The sequence below is a fragment of the Xenopus laevis genome, chromosome 6L (genome assembly GCF_017654675.1).
Source record: "Xenopus laevis strain J_2021 chromosome 6L, Xenopus_laevis_v10.1, whole genome shotgun sequence".
Lineage (NCBI taxonomy): Eukaryota > Metazoa > Chordata > Amphibia > Anura > Pipidae > Xenopus > Xenopus laevis.
Window position 1 is genome coordinate 132801546 of NC_054381.1, and position 25637 is coordinate 132827182.

At 39.6% G+C, this 25637-nt stretch overlaps 1 protein-coding gene across 1 annotated transcript; it reads left to right on the forward strand.

Annotated features, from left to right (window-relative positions):
- The first annotated feature begins 450 nt into the window (after window positions 1–450).
- On the forward strand, window positions 451–25137 carry zc2hc1a.L (zinc finger, C2HC-type containing 1A L homeolog). Its single transcript, XM_018268090.2, has 9 exons — window positions 451–930; window positions 4131–4183; window positions 8457–8573; window positions 9450–9591; window positions 11026–11174; window positions 13809–13908; window positions 14929–15037; window positions 22461–22562; window positions 22986–25137. Exons 1-9 carry the CDS (start codon window positions 903–905, stop codon window positions 23170–23172), a joined length of 987 nt encoding a protein of 328 aa, XP_018123579.1. The 5' UTR covers window positions 451–902; the 3' UTR covers window positions 23173–25137.
- Window positions 25138–25637: the final 500 nt, after the last annotated feature.

The window sequence follows — 25637 nt, forward strand, 5'->3', positions numbered from 1 at the left end:
GCAACTCTGATTCTGGCAAATGCCAGAGGGGCTGATGTAAGATGCCACAGTCATCTGTGGGGCTGTTTGGGCCTCTGTGTACTTGGAATTCATATATATATGAACACTGGGCTGATAATGGGGTCAGGATTGGTAGAATATCTCCATTATTGTTTGATTCACTGTTTAAGAATCTTGCAGAGAATTTTGTTCTGCGCTTTACATCCACCACCACTTTCTGTGTAATTTTCTGGCAAATTGGTGAAAGAAAATGTATTTTTTTTTTACTTTTGGATAAATCCGTCCATTGGCGTACATAAATATGTGTCAATCCTGCCCTGTACAGAGCAACTGGCCTAGCTTCCATGAACCCCACTCTGAGGCGAGACAGGTCAGACGGAGGAGTAAGTGCTACAGTATTTCATTTCAAATCAATATTTATTTAGTTTTTCTTTCATCAAAAGGAAAGGGGAGGGGGAGCTACAGTATTTCAGGCAAGGGAGCTTCTCACAGGAAAAGAAACGCGTGAGACAAGAGAGAAGACCCACTGCTACTATTGGTGGGCAGAACCGCTGGAATCCTGGGAAATCACCAATTTTGCGCCACACACATCCATTGACGACATTGTAGGAAAACGTTCACCCATAAGGGTTCAAGTAGAAACTGTTAACAGTTCATTGTTTTCCCGCACCTGGGAAACCATTTGCAAGCACAAAGATAGCTGAATTACTCGACCACACCTCCTTTATTGACTGACAACCATCACACTGCTTCCCCGCCTCCCTTTCTCGTCTGCCCCGCCCTCTTGCTCTCTGTGCCGCTAGATGTTGCAGCCAATCAGTCGGATGGAGATTGAGGGGTGTGTTTCCTCGTTGCCTTGACAGCGGGCGGTAGGGCAGAAAGACACATTCAGGGGAGGAATCATGGAAGCAGACATGGAGGAAATAGAAGGTAAGGATGGGATTGTTGCTGGGACATGGCCAACTGACTTAAACATACATTTGCGCAGGATTATGCCGTGCCAGTCTCTTCTAGGCTCTGATGCTATAGAGTGACAGGCTTTATCTGTGCAGCCGCCCCTCCCCTCCAGCTGTGTCAATGCAGTCACCCGGTATATAGCCCGTTGTTACCATCGTGATAACCATTAGTTGGGCCTATTTATCGTGCAGCACTCAGTTCCCATCGTTTAGATGACAGCTGCTGTTTATGGGAGGTCCCATTCGTAAAGAATGATTGACATTGTGAAGGGTTGCCACCTTTTCTGGAAAAAAAATACCGGTCTTCTAATATATTTATCTTTTTTCCCATTTAATAACATTGGGATCAACCATCATATTTACCAGCCAGGCCAGTAAAATACCAGCCAGGTGGCAACCCAATTTGTGATGGGACTTGGGATGCTGGGAGCTGTAGTTCAGTACATGGAAAGAGCTGTACAATAAACTCATTGTAATACTCTCATTGTTTTCCTATCACTGTGCTGGATCACCCCAACCAGTGTCATTAAAGCAGATTGTCAGGGGTGACAGGCCCTGGTTGGCACTAATGACCGTTTAGCAGGGGCGCTCCGCCAGAGAGGATTCCAGGGGCGGCAAAAAGCCACTCCTGCTCCTTTAAGAGCCGAATTTCCGTTTTTTAAACCGGAAATTCTGCTGTACTATTGCAAGAGAGCGCCTCAGGCGGCTCCTTCGTCAGTAACGGCGCTGCCGTTTAGTGGGTATCAGTAGGGCAGGATTTAGGGCACAGTCACAGGTCTGGACTGAGAATCAAAATAGGCCCTGACATTTCAGGTACCAAGAGGCCTCAACAGCCCACTAAATACTGAGTGTCTATGGCAGCTTACAGCAGCCCCTCTGGCATTTGCCAGAACCCACAGATTGCCAGTCTGGGCCTGGGCACAGAGTGCATTTACACTGGCACTGACAGAAAATGTGTAATTGTATAAAGTATATTTTAGGTACAGGGATGTGTATCCAGCCTGAAAGTCTTCAGCTGTCCCTTATGTGCAACTCTCAGCAGCCCACCAACAGCTGAATGGGTGATGGGTCATAGGATGACATCCTCTAGAACAGGGATCCCCAACCTTTTGAACCCATGAGCAACATTCAGAAGTAAAAGGAGTTGGGGAGCAACGCTAGCATGAAAAATGTTCTTGGGGTGCCAAACAAGGACTGTGATTGGCCATTAGGTAGCCCCTATGTGGACTGTAAACCTACAAGAGGCTCTGTTTGGCAGTGCACCTGGTTTTCATGAAACAAAAAGTTGCCTCCAAGCCTGGAATTCAGAAATAAGTACTTGGTGTGAGGCCACTGGAAGCAACATCCAAGGGGAAGGAGAGCAACATGTTGCTCACAAGCTACTGGTTGGGGATCACTGCTCTAGAACTAATCTTCCTTGCCTTGGCCGAGTTCCCTTGCTTTCTGGAAATGGCAGTGCTGTAGATTATATAGTGAATAAAGTACCCCCTCTTTTAAATTATAAGGATATTATAAGTTACCGACGAGTTTCATGACCATATAAAAACACGAGGCCGAGTGTTTTTATACAGGTCATGGAACTCCGAGGTAACTTCTAATGTCCTCATATTTGGCAACTGGGGGTACTTAATTTATTATAATACACAAGTTTCAGTGAGTCATGTGACAGAAATGACATCAGAATTCACCGTTTATAACTGATGACATCAGAACTCACTGTTTATAAGGATATAATTTACAAGATATTCATGGCTTTTGTGTATTATAAGGATATCATTTACAAGATATTCATGGCTTTTGTGTATTATATAGTGAAAACTGTACCCCCTATAATGATATTATAAGTCACCGAGGCATTCCATGAGCATATACAAGCCAAGTGCTTTTTTACAGGTCATGGAACTCCAAGGAAACGTCTGCTATCCTCATATTTTACAACAGGGGGTATATTATTTATTAAACTACACAGTTTCAGTGAGCCATCTGACAGAAATGACATCACTGAGCTCCGATTATAACCAATGACATCACTAAGCATATAAGGATATAATATACAGGATATTCATGGCTCTTGTGTATCATACAGAAATAATACACGGGCAATGAATATACTGTAAATGATATCTTTAAACGTGTGCATTATAATTAATAATGTACCCCCTGTTGTTAAATGTAAGAATAAAAAGTTACCAAGAAGTTCCATTTGGGCTTTCGGTGTTTTTATTCAGGTCATGGAACTCCAAGGTGACTTCTAATATCTGCATATTTTGCATCAGGGGATACACAAGTTTCAGTGAGTCACGTGACAGCTCCGATTGACAATGACATCACTAAGCATATAAGGATATAATATACAGGATATTCATAGCTCTTGTGTATCATATAGAAATTATACATGAGCAATAACCTGTAAATTATATCTTTAAACGTATGTATTATAATTAATAATGTACCCCCTGTTGTAAAATATGAAGACATTAGAAGTTACCTTGGAGTTCCGTTTATGGTCATGGAACTTATCTGTGACATTCGATTTGTTCTGTAAATTAATGTTGTTGAGCTACTAAATTTGAACTACTGATGCCTGCCCTGCCCTTTTTGTGATGTCATGGGCAGGTCTATAAATGGATGGGAAAGGCAGGTGTGGGTATGTGCAGGTCGGGCTGGGGGTCGAGGTTTTCAGTTCAAACTTAAATCTAAGAAAAACACTATTTAGAAACAATACTTTTTCTACCCCCTTAAAACTGTAAAATGTGGCACATAATTTAAGTGTGGGGGGTGAACAATTGTACCAACATTTTTTAGTTTTTCATTTTTTGGAAAGCTTTCAAAAGAAGAAGGCAAATAAAGAAAAACTATGAACAAAAGAAATGAAGGCCAATTGAAAATTTGCTTAGCCATTCTATAAAATACTAAAAGTTAACTTAATGGTCATTCCACACAAGCAGATTCAGGGAGATTTAGTCGCTGAACGGGCGACTTCGGAAAACGAAGTGCCGCATGTGCTTTAGCGCAGGCGACTTTTCATTATAGTGGACAGGAAGACACGCAAAGGCAGTTTGGGGAGATTGTCGCCCAGAAGAAGAGGCGATTAATACTTGCCCTTAACACTTGCATCATCTTATGGTTTTTTTAATTATTTTTGATTTTATTTTTTCCCCCTTTTTATTCTAGAACAACTCAGACCATGCAAAATTTGTGGTAGAACCTTTATACCAGCGACACTGGTGAGTATGAGTATGTGTAATTAGTAAAAATGAAATGTGATGTACTTCAGGCTTTCAACAGGGTTGTCCCATTCCTGCTGACATTATGATGGATGACGTGTGTGTTGTGTGAAACAGATATCCAGAATCTTTCTGGGGTGCTGGAAGTTGTAATTATAAAATATTTTAAGGTTGACTTTTTTTATGATCTGAAGCATACAGTATTTGGTCAATGGGAGTCACTGCCCTGCAGTTCTGGGGTTCTCAGTTCCATTCTAACCGGAGTACTGTCTGTAAGGAATTTGTATGTTCTCGCTGTGTGTCTGTGTGTTTTTTCTCCACACTCCAAAAACTTACAGACAGGTTAATTGTTTCCTAATAAAACTGAACCTGGCGTGTTTAATTTAAATAAAATAGGGACCTTAGACTGAGCACAATGACAGAGCACAGATTAAAGGGGAAATTACATTTTAAGGGGCAGATTTATCAAAATGTGAGTTCAGCTTTTAATAAATAAAAACCTACCACATTCTATTCTTTCATATGGAATTTTTGAAAGCGTATTTATTAGGGATGCACCAAATCCAGGTTTCAGTTCGGTATTCGGCCAGGATTCTGCCATTTTCAGCAGGATTTGGCCTATTCCTTGTGCCTGGCCGATCCGAATCCTTAAAATCGTGACTTTTCGGCACAAAACATGGAAGTTGTTTCCCCCCCTCACTGATTTGCATATGCAAATTAGGGTTCGGATTCGGTTTGGTATTTGGCAGAATCTTTCACTAAGGATTCAGTGGTTTGGCCCAATTTCAAAAAAGTGGATTCAGTGCATCCCTAGTATTTATCAAATGGATAGTTTTAATTTTCACCCTTTGATAAATATCCTTTGTGGTAGAGTGACTAGGAAAAGGAGGAAAAAGGTCACTCTAGCCTTTAATTTCGCCCCAGGTAATGAGATAGGCTCCAGGAAGGGAGTTATTAAACAGAGAATCAGTGCTCTGTTTAAAGACTTTAGTAGCCAGGGACTCCATTCCGCAGATCCAGTCCAGAGATTGGAGTTCACCTTCCACAGGAAAGCTGTCCTGTGGAAAGGCTATTTAAAGTTAATTAGAATGGGAGAGTGTGTCTCTCATCAGGGCACAGCAGGTAGGAGACCTGGCTGTGTGAGGAACTCCCAGAGGAGCTGGTAGTGTCGCCTGATCCTGCAAGAAGCAGAGGGAGCCCATGGCTGTGACTAAGAGCCAGATTTGTTGTCTGTGTGGGACATTGAAGAAAAGCCAGGAGGCTAAAAGGTTCCCTCCAAGACTGTGAGTACAGGGGTGAGCCACAACAATTGTTTTGTTTGCTGGTAGTCCACAAGGGGCCCAGCCTAGTCAGGGACTGCTCCAGAGTTGGAAGGTAGTGCCCAGTGGGCTAGGTTTTTATTTTTATGATTTTGTTTGTGTGATAAAATGGTCACCCCTGTGTATGTGGATTATTGACTCTTTGAAAAGTGGGAAAATAAACCTGTATTTTCCTTGAAGAAGCTGTGTGTCCCTGCCTTTCTCCTATGCTGCCTGCTCACCATTGACTAATCCCCCTAAAAGTTACATGGTCAAGCAGCCAGCTTGCCACACCTTCTAAAGCATAATAATACTTAGAAACGGTAAATGGCCTGACATCAAATATATGGCTATACTTCACTGTAACATTTCTATTGTATAGGGATTATTCTATATATTGTTCTCGATTTGAAAGGTTTCATGCATATCCAAAATCCACATCAGTTACCAAAATGTTAGATATGGTTTGTGTAACAGGCTGAGCCAAGATTAACTGACTTGGGGTCTATCTGGGTCATGTGTGGATATGGTAACAGATGGGCCTGCTTTCATATCTCACTTTGCAAAATCATGATTAATAACACAGGAATCTTTGAGGATGCACTTAATAATTTATCACTGTCTCAAAGAGCATATTTTATTAATGCTGTTGTTTTATTTTTAGATTTAAAGCCTGGTCAAGTTTAGTGTGAGGGGAGATTTGGTAAATGATAAGGGAAGAATACTGAACTTAAAGAAGAAGGAAAGCTACTGAGGCAGTTTATTGCCAATGAATAGTGCAAAATAGAACACTATATTTATTCTGTAGAATGCTTTACCATACCAGAGTAGACAGCTCTAGGGCCCTACCTGTTTGTTTAGGATAGCAGCTTCCATATTAGCTTAGTGTGACATCACTTCCTGCCTGAGTCTCTCCCTACTTCCCTACTCATAGCTCTGGGGTCAAATTAAAGCAGGGAGGGAGGAGGTGCATGCTCAAGCCGTAGCCTGTAGGTTTAAGGTGAAAGAAAGAAGTCTGATATAGAAGCCCACGTGTACACAAGAAATGTGGTGTTTCATTTGACAAAGACTCAGAGCAGCATTACGTTGAGGGTTACTGGTGTATTTATATAGACCTTTCTGATAAAGCCTGATTTAACTGTGTAACTATGTAACAGCTAACTAACTATTTTTTACATTGTATTACTGCATTTATTTAAACAAATGTATCAAACATCCATAAAACCCACGTGAAAAAAGTAACTTCCAGCTTAGTTAAGGTGGCCATACATGGATAGATCCGCTCGTTTGGCGATGTCGCCAAACGAGCGGATCTCCCTCCGATATGCCCACCTTGAGGTGGGCAATATCGGGCTGATCCGATCGTGGGCCCTAGGGCCCAACGATCGGATCCTAGTGAACGCAAACAGGCGGTCGGATTGCAGGACCGCATCAACGAACAGATTTTTAATCCCATCCGATCGAGATCTGGCCGACTTTCGGCCAGATCTCGATCGGGGAAGCCCATCGGGGGCCCCCATACACGGGCCAATAAGCTGCCGACTAAAATGAAAAACTTGAAAACTCGAATTTTTTGTGGAAAACACAACTCGACCTTTGATAACCCCCTTAGTTTTGCTTCACTTGATTTCAGGGTCATTGTAAAATACACCTTTCAACTTCTATGCAGTGATTAAGGTTCCACAACTAGCGAGTGATTTTAATAAAGGCTTGTAAATCAATAGGAGAGGGTCGGAACTCGGAATATGAAGGAAAGTAATACAAATTCTGCTCTAGAACACAAATTTAGCCTCAGGATTATTATGATTTCTAGTCACTAGGGGGTGCAGTGACCTGCACATCCAATTAGCATTGCCATTTAGCTGGTTCTTTGTAATACTGTAAATCAGTGCTGTCCAACTTCTGTGGTACCAAGGGCAGGATTTTTTCTGGTCTATGTAATTGAGGGTATTGACCACTCCCTGTGAAAAACCCTTCCTTCATACGAAGATATACCAGCGCTAAAGCTTAGGGATAGACACCAAAAAGAAACAGGAATACAATATAGTGTAGTATTTTCGGATAAGATATGCACCCCTTTGTGCAATTACTATACAGTGTGGCTTGACGTCTTCCACCAAGGAATTCAATTGCCCTTTATCCGTGACTTTTATAAATATACGTGGTCACCTCCTGTGTGGGGTAATGGGTACTTACAAACGTTTAGGTTTGCCACTGGCATATAGTAATATAGTATTGACCACTCCCTGTTTTTAAACCACACCCATATTACCACAAGAATTTTAAGACCATGTCCACATTATTGGTGGTAGCACACAAAAAAACCAAATGGTTGGTGCTGCAGGGATATCACTCATCACTCATATGTGAAACATTTAAGTTATATTAAAACACAAAATCCATATCCCTCCTCCTCCCCTGCTGCAGGGAGTAATGAGCTTTAAAAGAATCTGCCTTCTTTGGGACCACAGCCTCAATTGTATGAAATAGCCAGTATCGCCTAAAGATAATTTGGCCATTGCAGGTCACCGTTTCCCAAAGATTTCCGTAACTTGATACTTGACCCATATGAATAAACACAAACATGCAAGCAGGGTCGGACTGGGGGGTCCGGGGCCCACTGGGACTGCTGGTCCAGGGCCCCCCGTCCCCCTACTGCGACGCGCCGAACTCGGCACGACTGTGCATATGCGCCGCTCGAACGCCGCCATGCGCGAGCGGTGCTTCTCGGTGTGCATGCGCGAGCGGCGATGCGATTCGCCGAAAACTTTTTTTTCTTCAAAATTTTTATATTGGTAGAGGGAGTCTGGCCGACGGGGGCCCACGAGGGTCTGGCAGGAGTACTGACAGGCAGGTGCAGTTCCTGTCATTGTTTACAAGACTTGGTGTTCTCTCCACATGTGACATTGGGGTAAACTTTACATTTGTTAAATAAATTCATGTGCACTAACGCACTTTTTACATTCCTTTGCCAGAAAAAACACATGCCGATATGCCAAAAAACTGCTGTGAAAAAGAGAAAAGCATTTGATTCGAGTAGGCAAAGAGCAGAGGGAACAGAGATCAATATAGTAAAACCAGTAAAGCCACGGGTAAGTGATCTTAAGTATTGTAGTTAGGGAATATGACAAATCTTAAGGTACAATATGTTTCTTTCCACTGTACTGCACTAGTGATGTGCGGGCCGGCCCGATACCCGCGGGTCAGGTGGGTTTGTGCCGACCTCGCTGCTCCTTTTGTGGGGTCGTGGGTCGGGTTGAGCTCTTCTGCCTGCTCTCCCCACCCACGACCTTAGACTGCCAGCTTCCTGTTTTATAGGCTCACGCCTGCCCTGCCCCTTCTGTGACGTCAATGGTGGCACCCGAGTTGGCACTGGTCTATAAATGGAGGGGGAAGCTGGGTGTGTATTTGGCAGGTGTGGGGTTGGGTCAAGATTTTCTCAACTCGTACATCACTATACTGCACAAAAGTGGCACTGCAAGTTGTATTGCTTGTATGAAGGAGTGCATGGGGTGCTTTAGTTAGCAAATGAAATCTACTTCTAAACGTGTGTGTGTTGTATAGGACTGTTTAGAATGTTCTATGCTGCCCTCCAGTGGTAATTTCATAGGTCACTTTTTTCAAGGTCCTATTGTTTGGTATATTTTGCCCCCTCCATCTGCATTAACCAAATTTTATATTTAACAAATAAAAAAAGCAGTAATAATCTGCTATGCTTTTCCAATTAAATCATCTTACTTTATTCAAGCACATTCCTCAATTTATTGGATCCCAAGCAAAAGAATTAAGAACTAACATTGATCTATTTCAGAAACTGCATATCTATGGGCCTCTGAATCATATATGCCTCAAAAATTATTCTGATTTAATGTTAAAGTCAAGTTTATTGTGCGCCATGGTGCCTTCATTTCTCTAGCAGTTCTAGAACTTCCCTTTGGGTTTGCTAATGTATGCATTCTTTCTTTTAGCCGGAACCTCCAAAAAAGCAGTCCAACTGGAGGCGGAAACATGAAGATTTTATTGCCACTATAAGAGCTGCTAAAGGAATTACTCAGATTATGAAAGAAGGTGGCGAGCTTCCACCTCCACCCCCACCTTCATATGATCCTGGTATGACTCTGTTAATCCATCAGTAGATCCTTTTGCTGCAAATATACTGTATGTGCTGTATTGTCCGTTTAGACTGAGGCTCATTGCAGATCACAAGATACAGTGCAAAAAATGTTAGTGCTGCTCACCTAGCTATTTGAGGACAAGGAAAGCTACATTTACTTGGGGTGCCAATATGTTATGCACCCCAGGTTCTGATATAGGCCATACAACTGCTCTTTTGCCTATGCAGCCACATCTCTCTGTTTTATCTACACATTATATTGGCAGAAGCCATGTACAGATCTATGATTGATATCATATCATTCCCGTACAGTGACTAGAAAATTGCTTGCTATTGCCAGCGTAGTATATAGTTTTATATCTGCTTTGTATGGAGTAAGCACACCATTCTATCCAAGAAAACAAACACATTATTAAATTGAGGTTTAACAGACAGGTCCTCTGAGCCCAAGACTATCACACAGTTACTATCACTACATTAAGAGAAAAGAGATATATAGTATGTAGTTCTTATGCTGTATCCCTGCATAGTTGCTTTAATTATCCTGGTTGTTTTATGCTATTTACTGTTGTATCTGATGTCATCTTATGGCTAATGCAGCATTTAGACTACTGTGATGTTCAGTAGAGGAAAATAGACAATATGGCTTCCTGTTTAAGTGAAGATGAGTTAAGAAAACATATTATGTCCATAATTGTATGAGCAAGAATTGCATTCTAATAGGAAACAGAACTAAAACGTATTTGTTGCCATCTTTAATCTGTTGAAAGGGTGGTTCACCTTTAAGTTAACTTTTAATATGTTATAGAATGGCCAGTTCTAAGCAACTCTTCAATTGGTCTTCATTATTCATTAAACTTTTATAGTTTTGGAAATATTTGCCTTCTTCTTCTGACTCTTTCCTGCTTTCAAATGGGGTCACTGACCCAACTAAAAAGCAAATGCTCTGTAAGGCTACATATTTATTGTTATTGCTTATCTTTCTATTCAGGCTTCTCCGATTTCTATTCCAGACTTTTTTTTTTAAATCAATTCATGGTTGCTAGGGTAATTTGGACCCTAGCAACCAGATTGCTGAAATTACAAACTGGAGATTAGCTGAATAAAAAGCTAAATAACTCAAATACCACAAATAATAATATTTTCTCAGAAAATCAGACTCTACATTATACTAAAAGTTTAACACAAAGGTGAACAACTCCTTTAAAAAGCAGCAGCAAAATGCCACACACATATTTTAAATAAATGGTGTAGAAAAGTGTAGTTCCCACCATACTATATATTTGAAGGCCTTATTATAATAAACTAATGATGTCATACCAAGGCATCTATAGAGCTATCATGTAGTAATGCAGTACTTTTATAAGCAAATCAACGACTAAGCATTGATTCATACCTGTGTTTTACTGTTTATTGTTATTTGAATATAGATTATGTTCAATGTCCCTATTGTCAGAGGAGATTTAATGAGAATGCTGCTGATCGGCACATAAGCTTCTGCAAGGAGCAGGCGGCACGCATGGGAAATAAATTTAAAGGAGGTACAGAGCCCAAAGCAAAACCAGCACCGCGTCCCCAGGTAATAATGAATTTGGAGGTTTGTTATTGACTTCTAAAAGCAACGTTATACTAAACCATTTATTGGTCCAGAAAAGAATACTAGAGTGTTCACTAGAGAATCAGTAACTGGAAGCGGTTATCAATAACATGCAGTTGCTACCAAAACATGGGCTTAACAAAGAAAAAAAAAACACATGAAAGAAAGGTGAGAAAGAATTTTAAAGGAATTGTTCAGTGTAAAAATAAAAACTGGGTAAATAGATAGACTGTGCAAAATAAAAAATGTTTCTGATATAGTTAGTTAGCCAAGAATGTAATGTATAAAGGCTGGAGTGACTGGATGTCTAACATAATAGCCAGAACACTACTTCCTGCTTTTTAGCTCTGTTGGTTTAAACTGACTGGTTACCATGGTTACCAGACAGTAACCAATCAGAGACTTGAGGGTGGGCCACATGGGTCATAACTGTTGCTTTTGAATCTGAGCTGAATGCTGAGGATCAATTGCACTGAACAGATATGTACCATGTGGGCCCCCTTCAAGTCGCTGACTAGCTCACAGTTATAGAGCTGAAAAGCAGGAATCTCTGGCAAATTTACGGAGGTTAGTAAATTTGCCCCATCGTCTTTGGAGACCTTGATGGGCAGCCTCTGTTGTATTTGCACCTCACTATTAACAATTTGGGTGTGCGCTTTCTAATTCCATTTTTATATGGCAACAGTTTATAACTGTACAGTTGGCATACCTTATGATTTATAAGCATGGGTACATACTATCATAAGTAATTATGATTACTATTATTCAGCATTGAATGATCTTTTGAAATGATCCATGTTGCAGTCAAGAAGGACTTTTTTTTCCCCTCTTTTCATTTTGAGAGGTAACCGCTTGATGCTGGGATTTTTAGCTTCCTCTAGATAAGTGGTTGTCATATCTTTTCAGTTCAAGAATCTGTTGGAGGTCAAAATGTTGTTCAGGACACCCTAAGCTCATAACAAGGTGACAGATAGAAGAAAACGTTGGTGTAACATATAATTTCAGGTGTATCTAGGAGAGCAAATACACATTCTCCACAAATCTTACACTGGCATTCATATTGATCCCCGCAGTCACTCCTCCACATTCCCACATAGGTACCAGCCCCACAATTTTGGGAATAATAGCTGTAGATAATTCTGCCAAGTCTATATTGTGCATATTTTCTGTTTTCAAGGGATATCCTATTTTGAACTAGTCATACAAAGCATGCAGGTCATCTAAGGTGCGCTCTTACTATAATCATATCAAAGTGCAGTGCCATCACTAACCCCAATGAAAGCTGATAGCAATCGCTGGCACATTTCTTATCCTGCCAAGCGCTTCCAAAGTGCTAAAGGTCCAGCTCTGTGAAGCAAACATTGAATTGGTAGTTATGTTGTATATAATGAAAGATAGGATTTCCTTGTAATTTAATAGACAAATGGCAGTTTAAAATAAAATAGACATTTGAAGGAACAGTGACACCAAAAGCTGAAAGTGTTTTATATGCATTGAAATAGTATGTTCTGTCACCCATGCACTGGTAAAAAATGTGTTTGTTTTAGAAACACTACTGTAGTTTATATAAAGAAGCGGCTGTGTAGCCATGGGAGCAGCCATTGAAGATGAATTGGGCAAAAAGGTGAATGTTTATACCGCAGGTTATAAATTAGCAATGTAGAATACAATGGGTTTAGCTCTTACACAGGAAGATAAACAGGGGTCAAATGCAGGGATGTGGAGTTGGTACAGAAATTCTTCGACTCCTCAGTTTATGGTGACTCCAACTCTGACTCCTCTGTTTTTAAATACTAATGTATTTTCCATTTTAATCAAAAGAAGTTAAGTACACAAAATACAAGACATTTTATCACTGCCAAAGCTCAAAAATATAATCCTCATCCTTTGGTAATTCTAACTCAAAATCAAAGTTACACCACATAAACCAAAAACAACTGGCAAACCTAAAAGAATTTATATATTAATTGGGCTGCTTTTTCACCTTTCTCCTATTGGGCACTTCTTCAGGCTGAAGATTTGAAAAAATCCAAGGGGAAGTAAGCCTTACCTATCATTATAGCTGTTTTGGAGGTAACTAAGCATTAAACAGTTTGGTATTACTATTCCTTTAAATTTGACAGGTAGTGCCCTGCATTGAGTGCCCTCAATTCACTGTAACTCTTTAACCCAACCCAAGGATTGAATGTTCATAAATCAGCCCCTGTGTTTGCCCAAATCAGAAGAACCAAATCTGAACCAATAAAATAATATGCTTTGAAGCTCTGAACAACTGAATTGTGTACATTTTTGTTCACAACTGATTTTTTTTTTGAAAATTTGAACATGCAGATCAGGGTTCAGGATTCAAACAAATCTTTCATTGAGGATTTCGTATAAACAAAATCCAAAAATTAGAGAATGATTCCATGCCCCTTTCTTACTAACCAAACGTCAGATCATTTTTTGCTGTCTATTTAGAATTTATCTGAGATCTGTTTGTTGCTTTCTGGATTTAAACACCAATGTGTGGAAACACTTAAAACATTCCATCACAATAAGACATGGTCATTAAGCCTTTATTGTAGCAACAAAAAATAAATAATATACTATACTAATGTACAATTATTTTTGCAGTTTAAGCCCCCAATTCTTAAGAAGACTAACTCCCCCGCAGCTGTACCATCTCCAGCTTCACGTCTGCCGCAACCACCTAATTTTGGAAAAGCCATCTCAGGTACAACGTAATTGTTCAATTTAGAAAAGCAAGTATACCCTGAATTAGAGTTCTGCGCGGGTCCACTTTTTGGAACCTGTACCCGCAACCTGCAATCCGCAAACCGGACCAGCAACCGGCATTCTTACCCGCTTGGACCCTCTACCCGACCCGCAAGTACCTTATACGCAACACAGCCCCGCGACCCGCTGACCATCAAGAAGTGCTGTCATTGTAAACCGGCAGTGACATCATCGGAAGTAGACATGATCAGAAAAAAAGGAAGACCCGCGACCCACAGAACCGCTGACCCGCGTCTATACTCGCACCCGGAACTTCTACCAGCAACCCGCAGGGTACTGCAGGTTTTTGCGGGTACCCGACCCGCTGCAGGACTCTACCCTGAATGTATTCTTTTTGGCATCTTTATATTTACATTTTACTTACCCTTGTTTTGATGGATTGTTACGATCGATAGTAGTGCTAGTAATACCATGACCATTCCCCAAGATACCAGTGTGAGTCCACATTTTACAGTGCTCGTAGGTGCTATGTAAGTTTCTATGTGAAACCCAGTGGCTTTATTGGCATTATTGTATAGGTAAAGTTCTTTGGTCCAGATGCTGAGAGTCCAACAAAATTGCTGAAGATTTTGCTGTGCACTGTGAACCCTTCTCTTTACTATTCCTTATTAATAACAAACATAAATTGTATTCTTAAATCTACACTTCCAACAAGTTGCTGCACTAATTGCAGACTGCATTGTATTTTCCAATTTGGGGAAACAATCTGTTCCTTTGGAACTTCCTGACATTTATAAATTGTTGGGATGTTGGAACAACTGTTGGACTTACTATACGATATTGAGTAGAATTAGATTTTTCTGTGTATGATGCGTGTCTAATCAAAATTGCATTGGAGTTGATAACATAACTTAGTTAGCCCATTAGATTTCAATCTATTAATATTACTGAAATGTATGTGCCCACTTCGGCAGAGACTCCATGTTACAATATTCTTTTTATTTTCTCCTATATTCAGGTATACCTTCAGGAAAATCAGTAGCAAACAGTGGAACTCCTGGAAATAAGAATCAAATGCAGTCTCCAGCACATAAAAATTCTACTACTGTTACAAGCCCTCAGGCTGGGTAAGTCCAGCAAACAGCCTTCCCTTTTAAAAAGCGAATGTACCAAGCAATTCTGACAGCATATTTAACTATAATGACCTGCCAGCATTTTTCAGTATTTATTTGCCTTAATGCCAGAGTTGAGGGTAGGCAATTCCCTTATGGTGGCCTCACAATCCCAGGTCCATTTTGCATCTGTTAGCAGCTGGGCAGCTACAGAATACAAAGCAGGAGAGCAGAACATTTTGGATTCAGCCCTGAACCCCTTTGCATTTGCATTCAGAGCAGCCTATGGGCTAGACATTTGCCTACCTGTCTGCAAACACAACAAACGGCCTTAATGTGAACTACCTGTAGACTACTTTCAGGCAAAGTAATATGCCCATCATAGTTTTCTGTTTCTTCAAAAAGTATGAATAAATGCCATTTTCTCTGCTGAAATCCAGCTGTTTAACAGTTCTTCTCTTTCTGCATCATTTGAAATCCTGGCAGGGAAGGAGGGACTAAACACTGATGTTACAAATTGTAACAACTCCACAGCTTACAGACAGCATGCAGAAACTACATAACCCACAATGCATTGCACTCTGATGTTCGTTCCTAATTGAAATCACGTGTGTAGGGAATTGTGGGTTTGGAGGATGCAGGCTGAGGACAGATTGCTGCTGATACAAAATAACAGTAGTCAGCCAGCTCAGCAAAGTAGTCAGAGAGATCAGCAGAAGAGCAAGGGGATAGGCAAGGCTAGGATTATCTGCTCCAATGTATGAAAGGAGAAGGAAAGCTACAGAGGTAGCTTTTTGCCAATAGATTAGCCACAATAGTGCAAGCTATAACACTATATTTATTCTGAAGAATGCTTTACCATGCCTGAATAAACAGCTCTAGAAGCTCTGTCTGTTTGTTTAGCGTAGCAGCTGCCATATTTGCTTGGTGTGATGTAACTTCCTGCCTGAGTCTCTCCCTGCTGGTTCAAAGCTCTAGGCTCAGATTACTGCTGTGCGGGGAGGAGGGAGGGGGAGAGGAACTAGCTGAGCATGCCCAAGCCCTGGAGGTTTAAGCTGAAGGCAGGAAGTCTGATACAGAAGCCCATGTGTACACAATAGAAGGAAAGAAATGCAGTGTTTCTTTTGACAGAACAGCATTACTTTGAGTGTTTACTGGTGTATTTGTATAGACCTTTCTGATAAAGCTTACTTAGTTTTAACCTTTCCTTCTCCTTCAACAGCAAAGGGTAACAATACTACTTACAGTTCAACATCGGTATGGGCAACTCTTTCCTTCATACCTTAATTCATGTGACCTGAAATGAGCTTTTAACAATTAAGCAAGGGGTCCATACATAGCCAGATATGGTTGTGTATTTGGCAGACTTTATCTAGGCACATAGGTATCGGGGTAACGGGGTGGGGGGTGCTTAAACAGACCATCCCCCAGATTATAATGGAACACCTACATGAGTTCCTCTTCTTGGCATATATATATATTGATTATTCAATTGCTACATATAAAAATTAGATGTGCCTTGTTTGGGCTGTTGGCTCTGTGTTTTCGGCGTGGCACATTTCTGCAGATGGACAAGTCTGTGAGTATAGTGAATAAGGTGACCAGAATGTCGCCACTGTTTGAATCTTGGTGAAAAAATGTACAGTACAGAAGGAGACAAAAAAATACAGCTTTTAATGACAAATATGCAAATAATACGAATTACTTGCAAACTGTTTTATCGTTGTAATCCTATCTTGGTTAAAACAGACTTTCCCAAGCTAGTGATCAGTAGAACATGGGTCACACTGGATTCTCTTACCCAGATGGGCCTTCGCTAAGAGGAGAACGACGGAGAAAGTTGTTGTGGATCTACAACTCTCTTGCTGTTTTGTAAAAATAAAGACAGAAGATGCCAGAGGTTCTTGCAACAAAACTTAACTGTTTTTATTATCCAAGACATTCCACAGGATTAGACTCACAGATCACAGCACATGAAGTAGTATTTGTAAGATGCTAATGTCAGATACAGTCAAAGGTAGGATAGGCAGGGTTCCCTGACACGACTCTGAAAACGGACTGGTAGGTTTAAAGGTTCTGGTTTCTAGAACGTACCATTACAAAAACTGACTTTACTTCATTCACAGGTCCCTGGACTTTCACTTGAAGGGTTGTCTCTCTAGGGCAAAACTCTTTACTGGGCAGGTTTGGGCCAACTTCTGCATATAATCACCCGCCTGCGACATACACTGCCGGCATCCGACTGCAGCAGCCTATATATATAGCCACACACATGCCCCGCCCTGCCTCGTGACATCAGAGATAGGTGTTCAGGCGCGGGTCTTTAAATATAATCAAATATATCAGTCTGTTAGGGTTCGGGTTGGGACGGATCAGGTTAGGGTTGGGTGCGGGCTCTATTTTTCTCGACCAACACATCACTAAAGCTGGCCACAGATGCAAAGGTAAAGTCATACGAATCTTCATTTCCTACTATTTTCTGACCTTGTGTGGATCATTCTGACATTTTTCGTGCCATGTCGATCGGTTGTTTAGTCGATCGGACAGGTTAGAAGATGTATATTGGCTAAAGATGAGATCTCTGCATGTATTGCCTATCTGACGATATCAATGGGTGACTGTCACTACTATTTGTCAGACATAACTGTCGTACGATTGTTGTCATTGAATTAATGGCCAGAACATGGTCTGATTTGTTATTTTTACTACTTTTTAGTGGTAGGTTGGGAGATTGCAACAAACAAGCGTCGGACAAAAGGATATATCTGCGTGTCTATGGCCAGCTTAACTCTTAGGGGGTTATTTACTAAACTCTGAATGCCAAAAATCCAAAAAATTGTGTGTGTTTTTTAGCACAAAATCTGAATCCGGCATCTCAGACCTGTCAAGGTTACATATAAGTCAATGGCAGAAGTTCCAAAGATATCTCATCTGCACTGGGTTTTGTGAAATAATCCAAAGATTTCTTGGTTTTTGGGCAATTTTCTGGTGTAAAATCCGAAAAATTCATACGATTCGTTTTTTTCCTGCAAACAACATTTTCCGCAAAGTGTATTAATAAGTAAGAAAAAAAAATAGTGCGGTTTTGGTCTGAGTTTTTTTCAGAAAATATAGAGATAAATTCGGACTTTTAATACCCCCTTAAAATACCAGGAATACTTAAATGGTATTTTTGCTTGAGAAAAACATTTTTCACAAAATAAATCTGCAGAGGTTAAATGTGATTTTTGTGGAAGTAGACCACCAAGTGGCATTATTGGTGCAACGAGCTTGCCTGGCATAGTCTACCACAGAAATAACCAAGATATCTAAAACTAGGGTTACATTTTTTCTCCACTAGTAAATTGGACACAATAGGCCCACCTCTTCAGACTGGAATGAAAGTGACAATAAAACAGACAGTTATATTTCAAGAGTTAATGATTTGCAGCCAATTGACAAGTAAGTATAATGAAGCCCAGCTACTAAAGTAACACTCAGATGTGTATACTGCCATGCCTGTGTTTTGTAGCCCTGGATATCCGCTATCCAATAAATAAGTCCCTCAGACTGACTTTGTAAATAACAGTTATAAAGTTATACATTCTGAATACATTCTAGTGTTTCACTATACAACTATGGCTAGGCCACTAATACTAGACGTCTAGTTGTTCACTTAGTCCCTTTGAGCTGGACCATGTAAGGGTTGCCATTAAGTTCTTGCTATCTCCTCTGTTTTCATTATGGGGCCTTTGATAAAGGTGCGTGAAAGATTTTACACCAAAACAATAATCTAAGAGTTGGTGTAAGAAAAACAGCATAACAAGTTAAAGCTCTGTTGTTATCATTATATGAAAATGAAAATGTCTTGCATCGCAATCATAGAATGGGTCCATTGCAAAGATATATTTACAGCAATGCTTGACTTTTAGTAAACACTTTTGAATGTTATATTTTTGCATAAAGCTGAAAAAATATCTGTTTTTTTTAACTTTTTATAAAGTTACAATAACTTTGCTTAAAGGGGTTCTAGTAAAGCCAACCCTGATCTATCAGATTATTGCATATTTGTTTTTACGTGGTCAGTAGAGTGTAAATTTGGGCCAACAGAGATCTCTTTGTAGAGAATTCATTAGCATCTAGGGATGCACTAAATCCAGGATTCGGTTCCGTTTTCGGCCTTTTTGAGCAGGGTTTGGATTCGAGTCCTCGTGCCCAGCCAAACTGAAACCTTAAAATCTTTAAAATCATGTGACTTTTTGTCACAAATCAAGGAATTAAACAATTTTTAAGCTGCGCTCGCGTGTCTCTTTTTCCCCCTTTTGCGTATGCAAATTAGGATTCAGTTAAGTATTTGGCTGAATCTTTCACAAAGGATTCAGGGGTTCAGCCGAATCCAAAATAGTGGATTTGGTGCATCCCTGATAGTGTCATCTTTGTTTTCATTTTTCTTTAATTTATATAGCAGTGACACATTCTGCAGAGCTTTGCTGTGGTTATACATCATTCACATAAAGTCTTTACCCCTAAGGTCCCTATTACATTCACACATGCTGTGATCAATTTTACGGTAAATTGAATGGATGTTTTGGAGTGTGGGAGAAACCCACAGAAGCACTGAGAGAACAGAGAATTTCCATGCACAAAGTTCTCTGGATAGAATTGAACCTAGGACCCCAGTCCTTCATGGCAGCAGTGCTAACTCAATGATGTTCACCAAGCCAATTTCCATATTATAATTTTTAAATACTATAACCTTGCAAGCAAAACAAACAAATTCCTCAAGGCCAATATATGGCTACCCAAATGAATGACGAACAATATAATAACATTCATCTGCTTCTTTTTGTGAGCTGCCTTCTTACGGTTAACTAGTAAAGAAATATAAATAAGCCTGAGAAACGATGTGCTAGATTTTAAGGGTTTGAAAAATCATTTTGTATTATGATTTAGAAAGCCAAGGCACAGATAGCATACACGTGTATCATTTTGTTACTTTACTGGGTAAAGGTTATAAGACACATGCTTGTTCAGCCTTCCACAGGACATAACTCTACCCTGGTTTTTGGATAAATGGCAGTGATCCATATGCTAAAACATACATACTAAGGAGTTATTTATCAAAGGTTGGATTTTAAAGGTTTTTTTTTTATACCTCTAATGAACTCACAACTCAAATGGTTTCTAATTTAAGAAATAACTTAAGTAAAGAAAATCTTGATTCAGTTAATGACCCAAAAAATCAAATTAATCTAGTTTTTGTTGACTAGTTTTGTTCCAATTTTCGGGCAAAACTCTCAAAAAAAACCCCTCGAACATCATTCAACCTCGAACATCTTCAATGGTTCAAGGGACCTCTGCCACCGACTCCTACATGACCTTGACAGGTTTTAAATGGTGTATTTTCGGATTTGAGCTATTTCCAAGGTCGAAAAATTAGAGGTTTTTTTTTACACCTGAAAATTGTATTTTTGACCAAAAAAATAACCTTGAAAACTCGAATTTTTGTGGAAAACAGAACTCGATCTTTAATATGTAACCCCCTAAATATACACTGCCACAGTAGAGCAAATAGTGTTATTTATGCCATATAAATAACAAAATGCGTCAAAAAATAACAAAATATTGTATAAACAAATATAAAAGTGGTTTATTTTGTGATACCAATATCAAGGGGCACTGCTGCCATGAGGTGAGTTGAGAAATCCATCACAGGCGGCAGCAGCCCATAAGTTGCATGGGGTGGCGAAAAGGTACTCCTGGTAACTTAAAGAGCAAAAATTTTTCAGTTGCTAGCTCACAGAGATGCGGCACGGGGTCCTAAACAGTAAACAGCCCCTTAGAGAAACCTTAAAAAATTACTTTTATGTCATGTTTATGACTGGTGCCAAGTTTTTAGGTGTAGAGAACAAAATATATTAGGAAATTGTCAAAATCATTTATACTGTAGGCTTAGATTGCCATGTAAAAAATGTCCTTGAACTTGTTCACACTACTGCCAATGTAAAAGCAACGTCATTGATTTCTTAATGGGCTGGCATTGTCTCCTGTACTTGTATCCTGACTTTTGCTCAGCAGCTGTTCTGCTCAGTTAGCCTATCTCTGGCTTTCAGATGAGGTCCTGTACAGATCCACTGCTGACATGTCATGATCTGGTGCAGAATGCACTTCATGACAAACCCTGTAAGAACCCTATTGCATGTTGGCCTTCTGTCTGTTGTACAGCATGATCCCTAACTTATTTATAAGACTCTTGGGGGCAAATTTATTAAAGGGGCGAAGTGACTAACGCTGATGAAAATTCACCAGCGTGACGTAATTTCGGTACTTCGCTGGCATAACTTCGCTAGCGAAGGAAATAGACTCCAGCGGTACTTCGCACTCTTACACCAGACGAATATTTGCTCTAGCGAAAGAGCGTTACTTCGCAAATTCACAAAGATGCGGATTTTACTGAACGTTGCCGCTTGTGCCAGACTTGCCTTCGCCAACTCAGACCAAGCGAAGTGCAATAGAGTAGATAAGAGTTCCCCAAAAAATTGTTGAAAATTTTTCTAAGTCCCAAAAAATGCTGACAACTTTTCATTTTTCAGAGGGGTAGGCTGTAAAAGATCGTAAATTTTTTCTGGGGTACCCGGCTTCCCCCCTGCATTTCCTAACATATGGCACATAAACTATACACTGGGCTCATGTGTAGGGCAATATAACAACTCTATTTTCTTTTATTAAGCTTCCTGGGTTGTGTAGTGTAATGTATTTGCTGCAACATATACGTCCATTCAACTTTAACTTCCTGCCATATGCAAATTAGCCAACACTAGCGCAACTTTGCTTTGCTTTTAACGATAGTGCAACTCCACCAGCGTTCGGCTCCCCGGACGGCACCTTCGAATTTTAGTGAATTAGCATTGTCCTGGCGAATCTACGCCTGCCGAAGTGTTGCGATGTGAGCAAAGCCGTCGCTAGCGAATTTTCAGCTTGGGTTTGTGCTCAGACAAGCAAATGCAATTTTACTTTCAATTTCAGATTTTGCCCTGTTGAGTATATGTATGTGTGTGTGTATATATATATATATATATATGTGTGTATATATATATATATATATATATATATATATATATATATATATATATATATATATATATATATATATATATATATATATATATATATAATTTGTCAAGATAAAACTAATTTTATTAGATCAACATTTTGGTCCTTTTTCAAGGACCTTGGGGGCCGAAACGTCGGATTTTTTGTACACAATAAAAATAATTAGAAATTTATAAAAAACGGAGTGCGGGTCTTTTCATTAATTATATATATATATATATATATATATATATATATATATATATATATATATATATATATATATATAGTGTTGTATCTGCATCCTGTTACCTGTTATTAAGATGTGCTATTATGGTATGTAAATGACACTGTATTTTCATTTTAGGGGAGCACTGAATTCCAGAACACCTCCAAGTTTGGTTAGAAATCCTTCATCGGGCACTTCATTCAACAAAAGGAAAACTGTAAATGCTGAAAACAATGCAAGGTAGTATTATTTTATTATAAAATGAATATAAATACATGTTGCTCTGTACGCTTTATCCACTGCAGCCTATGCTCTAGCCATCTCCTTTTGCATCTGCACCTTCCAGGTCCGGCTTGGTCTGACCATCATCCTCCTCTATACCATGGGCAACGTGGAGGCTGGTGGACCAAGTACAAGGGCATATAAAGAAAGGTTAAGCTTTTTGTTAGAGTTTGCTCTCAGATTAATTAACAGAGCTTATAGCTTTACCTCATTGGGCTGCCAGCAGGGTGGTTGTTTCATTAATGGGAGCCACTCAACAATCTCCAAAAAAAAAAACTAAATGGTACAAAAAGGAAAAAAATGATGTGCAAACCCTTGTTTTATCTCTGAATATAAATAATATTAATATAATAACGCTAAGTGATGTCTTTATATTCTCAGGTCTGAAGCAAAAATGGGATACGACGCCATCGACTACTCAAGGCCTGTAAACGATGGGCGCGTCAGAGCAGCCGACAACAATATGTCAGGCCAGTTGACAAAGTTCTGCCACGAGTGTGGCACCAAGTACCCCGTGGAGTGGGCAAAGTTCTGCTGCGAGTGTGGAATAAGAAGAATGGTTCTCTGAGAAGGTTCCTATAACTCTGCACATTGATATCTGTACATTATCACTACATAAATCTGTTATCTGAGGAAGTTATGAGTTCTCTCTGCTCTGTGGTGCACATAAAGCCTCAGCCTGCTGACTTGACCAGTTTACTGTTTAGGTTGTGGAGCCTGCCAGTATCCAGTGCAACTTAGGGACAAAGTCCACCTGTGTTCAGCATGAGCCAATTAAATAGGGCTTGTATTTCACTATCTTTTTATTTAAAAAAAATATATATTTTTTAACATACCCATCCCATCCCCTGAAATCAGTAAAGGTAGTTTAAAGCTTTACTGACACATTCCAGCTTATAACAATGATGGGTCAGTATGGTTTAAAAAGGGATTCTGCGGGGATTCCTTTTGAAAAACAAATCTCCTGGACCACAAGGACCACAGGGTGAGCACGTCGCGGTGGAGGGGGTTTGCGGGCAGGAGAGAGCAGGAGTGACTATGCGTGCCGGGCCCTCCGAAAATATGTCTACCGGGGGGGGGCCTGAGGTGCTCTTCTTACATCCTTGAGTCCAGGACTGAATAACTTGTAGCTTAGAAATGTAGACTCTATGGCACAGGCAGTTCCATGTCAGCATTGTAGATCCTATGGCATTTATGGGGTTAATTAAATCAATAGGCAGAATGGTGGGCAACACAAGCCTTATTTGCTGAATACATGTTCAACACAGGTGTACATTGTCCTTTAACTGACTGTGGTATTGGGCTTTATAGTATTAGATCAGTTGTACAGCAGCCGAAGAGCCGCAGGTAGGAGATGTCTGTTATAAGTGAATTGAGCCAGATGAAAATATATTTGCTTCTTATTGAGATTAGGGAAAAAGCATGCTTCACATGACAACTCTGGCTTAATGTGTCAGCTTTGTTTATCTGCATGGCAGCAGCATTAAGGTATAATAACGTTGTGAGAATGCACAAACTGACTGAGCTATGCTGTTGAAATTACGGTTTACTGGAATATAAAGAGGGTTATCAGTAAAAAAAAAAAAGGTCAATATCACTTCTGCACTGATACAGTTACACGGGCAGTGTGATAAACCAAAACCTTGAACGTTTTGTGTACTTGCATGATTAACCCCCACTTTATTTGCTTTAACCTTTCTCTTTTTTCCTCCCTTTTCCTACGAATTGCTCACGGCATGGGAAACTCTTTTTATTCATGGTTTTCTCAGGTGCAAATGCTGAAATGTTTACCTTTTTTTTTTTTTTTTAAATGCTAAAATTCTGACAAATTTGAAATGAAATTTTGACTAAGCTTGAAAACATTTTAGAAAACAGGATTTATATATATTTTTGGTTTCTTTTCATATTAAATGGGACATTGCTTGTCTGTGGGATTTCTATACAGTAAGTAGCGCTGCGTGAAATGTTTTTCAATAGGGATGGGCGAATTTGAGTCATTTTGTTTCGCCAAAAATTTGCCGCCGGCGAAATGTCGCAGACGCCCATTAAAGTCTATGGGCGTCAAAAAAAAATGTAAAAAATTTTTTTTGACGTGCGTCTTTTTTTTTTTTTTTTTTGACGCATGCCGCCATAAAAGTCTACGGGCGTCATTTTTTCGGCGAAACGAGGTGAAAAAATTTGCCCATCTCTATTTTTCAACACTACTTGATTCATTAATTGTTGAGCACTGCTGTACTTCATTGTTAGTTATGCAAAACATCAGATTGGAAAGAGGGTTCACTTTTCCCATATCCCATATTATTTACCCAAATAGGGAGGCCCATTTACTAAAGGTCGAACTTTAGTGGTATTTGAAACCACGATTAAACTCGTATTTCTCTAAAACCACAAATACCATTAAAGTTAGTAATAGATATGAATAAAAAAGGAATGAACAGAAAAATACACTGAACGATCTGAAACTAAATACAAATATCTCTAATACCTCTAAAAATTTGAGACAATTACTAGTCCTAAATAGTAAAAGGCAAATTTCTCCTGCTTCACTGAAAAATTTTTGAAATTCTCGAAACGGTGAAAAATTTGCGAAACTCAAAAATTGACACCTGCGTCGATTTTGGGCGTCCAAATAGTGTTGACACGCAACGGTTTTGACGTGAGCAACTTTTCCGACGGGCGTCCAAAATTTTTTGACACGGGCGAATTTTCACTGGAGTTTCACAAATTTATTCGCCACCGATGAAACACGGAAATTTGCTGAGAATTTGTGCCTGCTGAATTTATTCAACCATCACTAGTCGTAAAACCTCTATAAGTCTGAATGGTTAAAAAAAAAGTCCAATAGGATCAGCACAGCTGCCATTGACTTTTATGAGACCTCGCCTCTTTTACTTGGACACAGTGTTGTATTAGAGATTTATTAAGGTTCGATTTATGATTTCCATGAAAATTCGAGCTTTCAAGTAGATTTTTTTGGAGAAATTCACATTTTTTCTGTTAAAAATAAAAAAAAATTGAGATTTATATACCCAG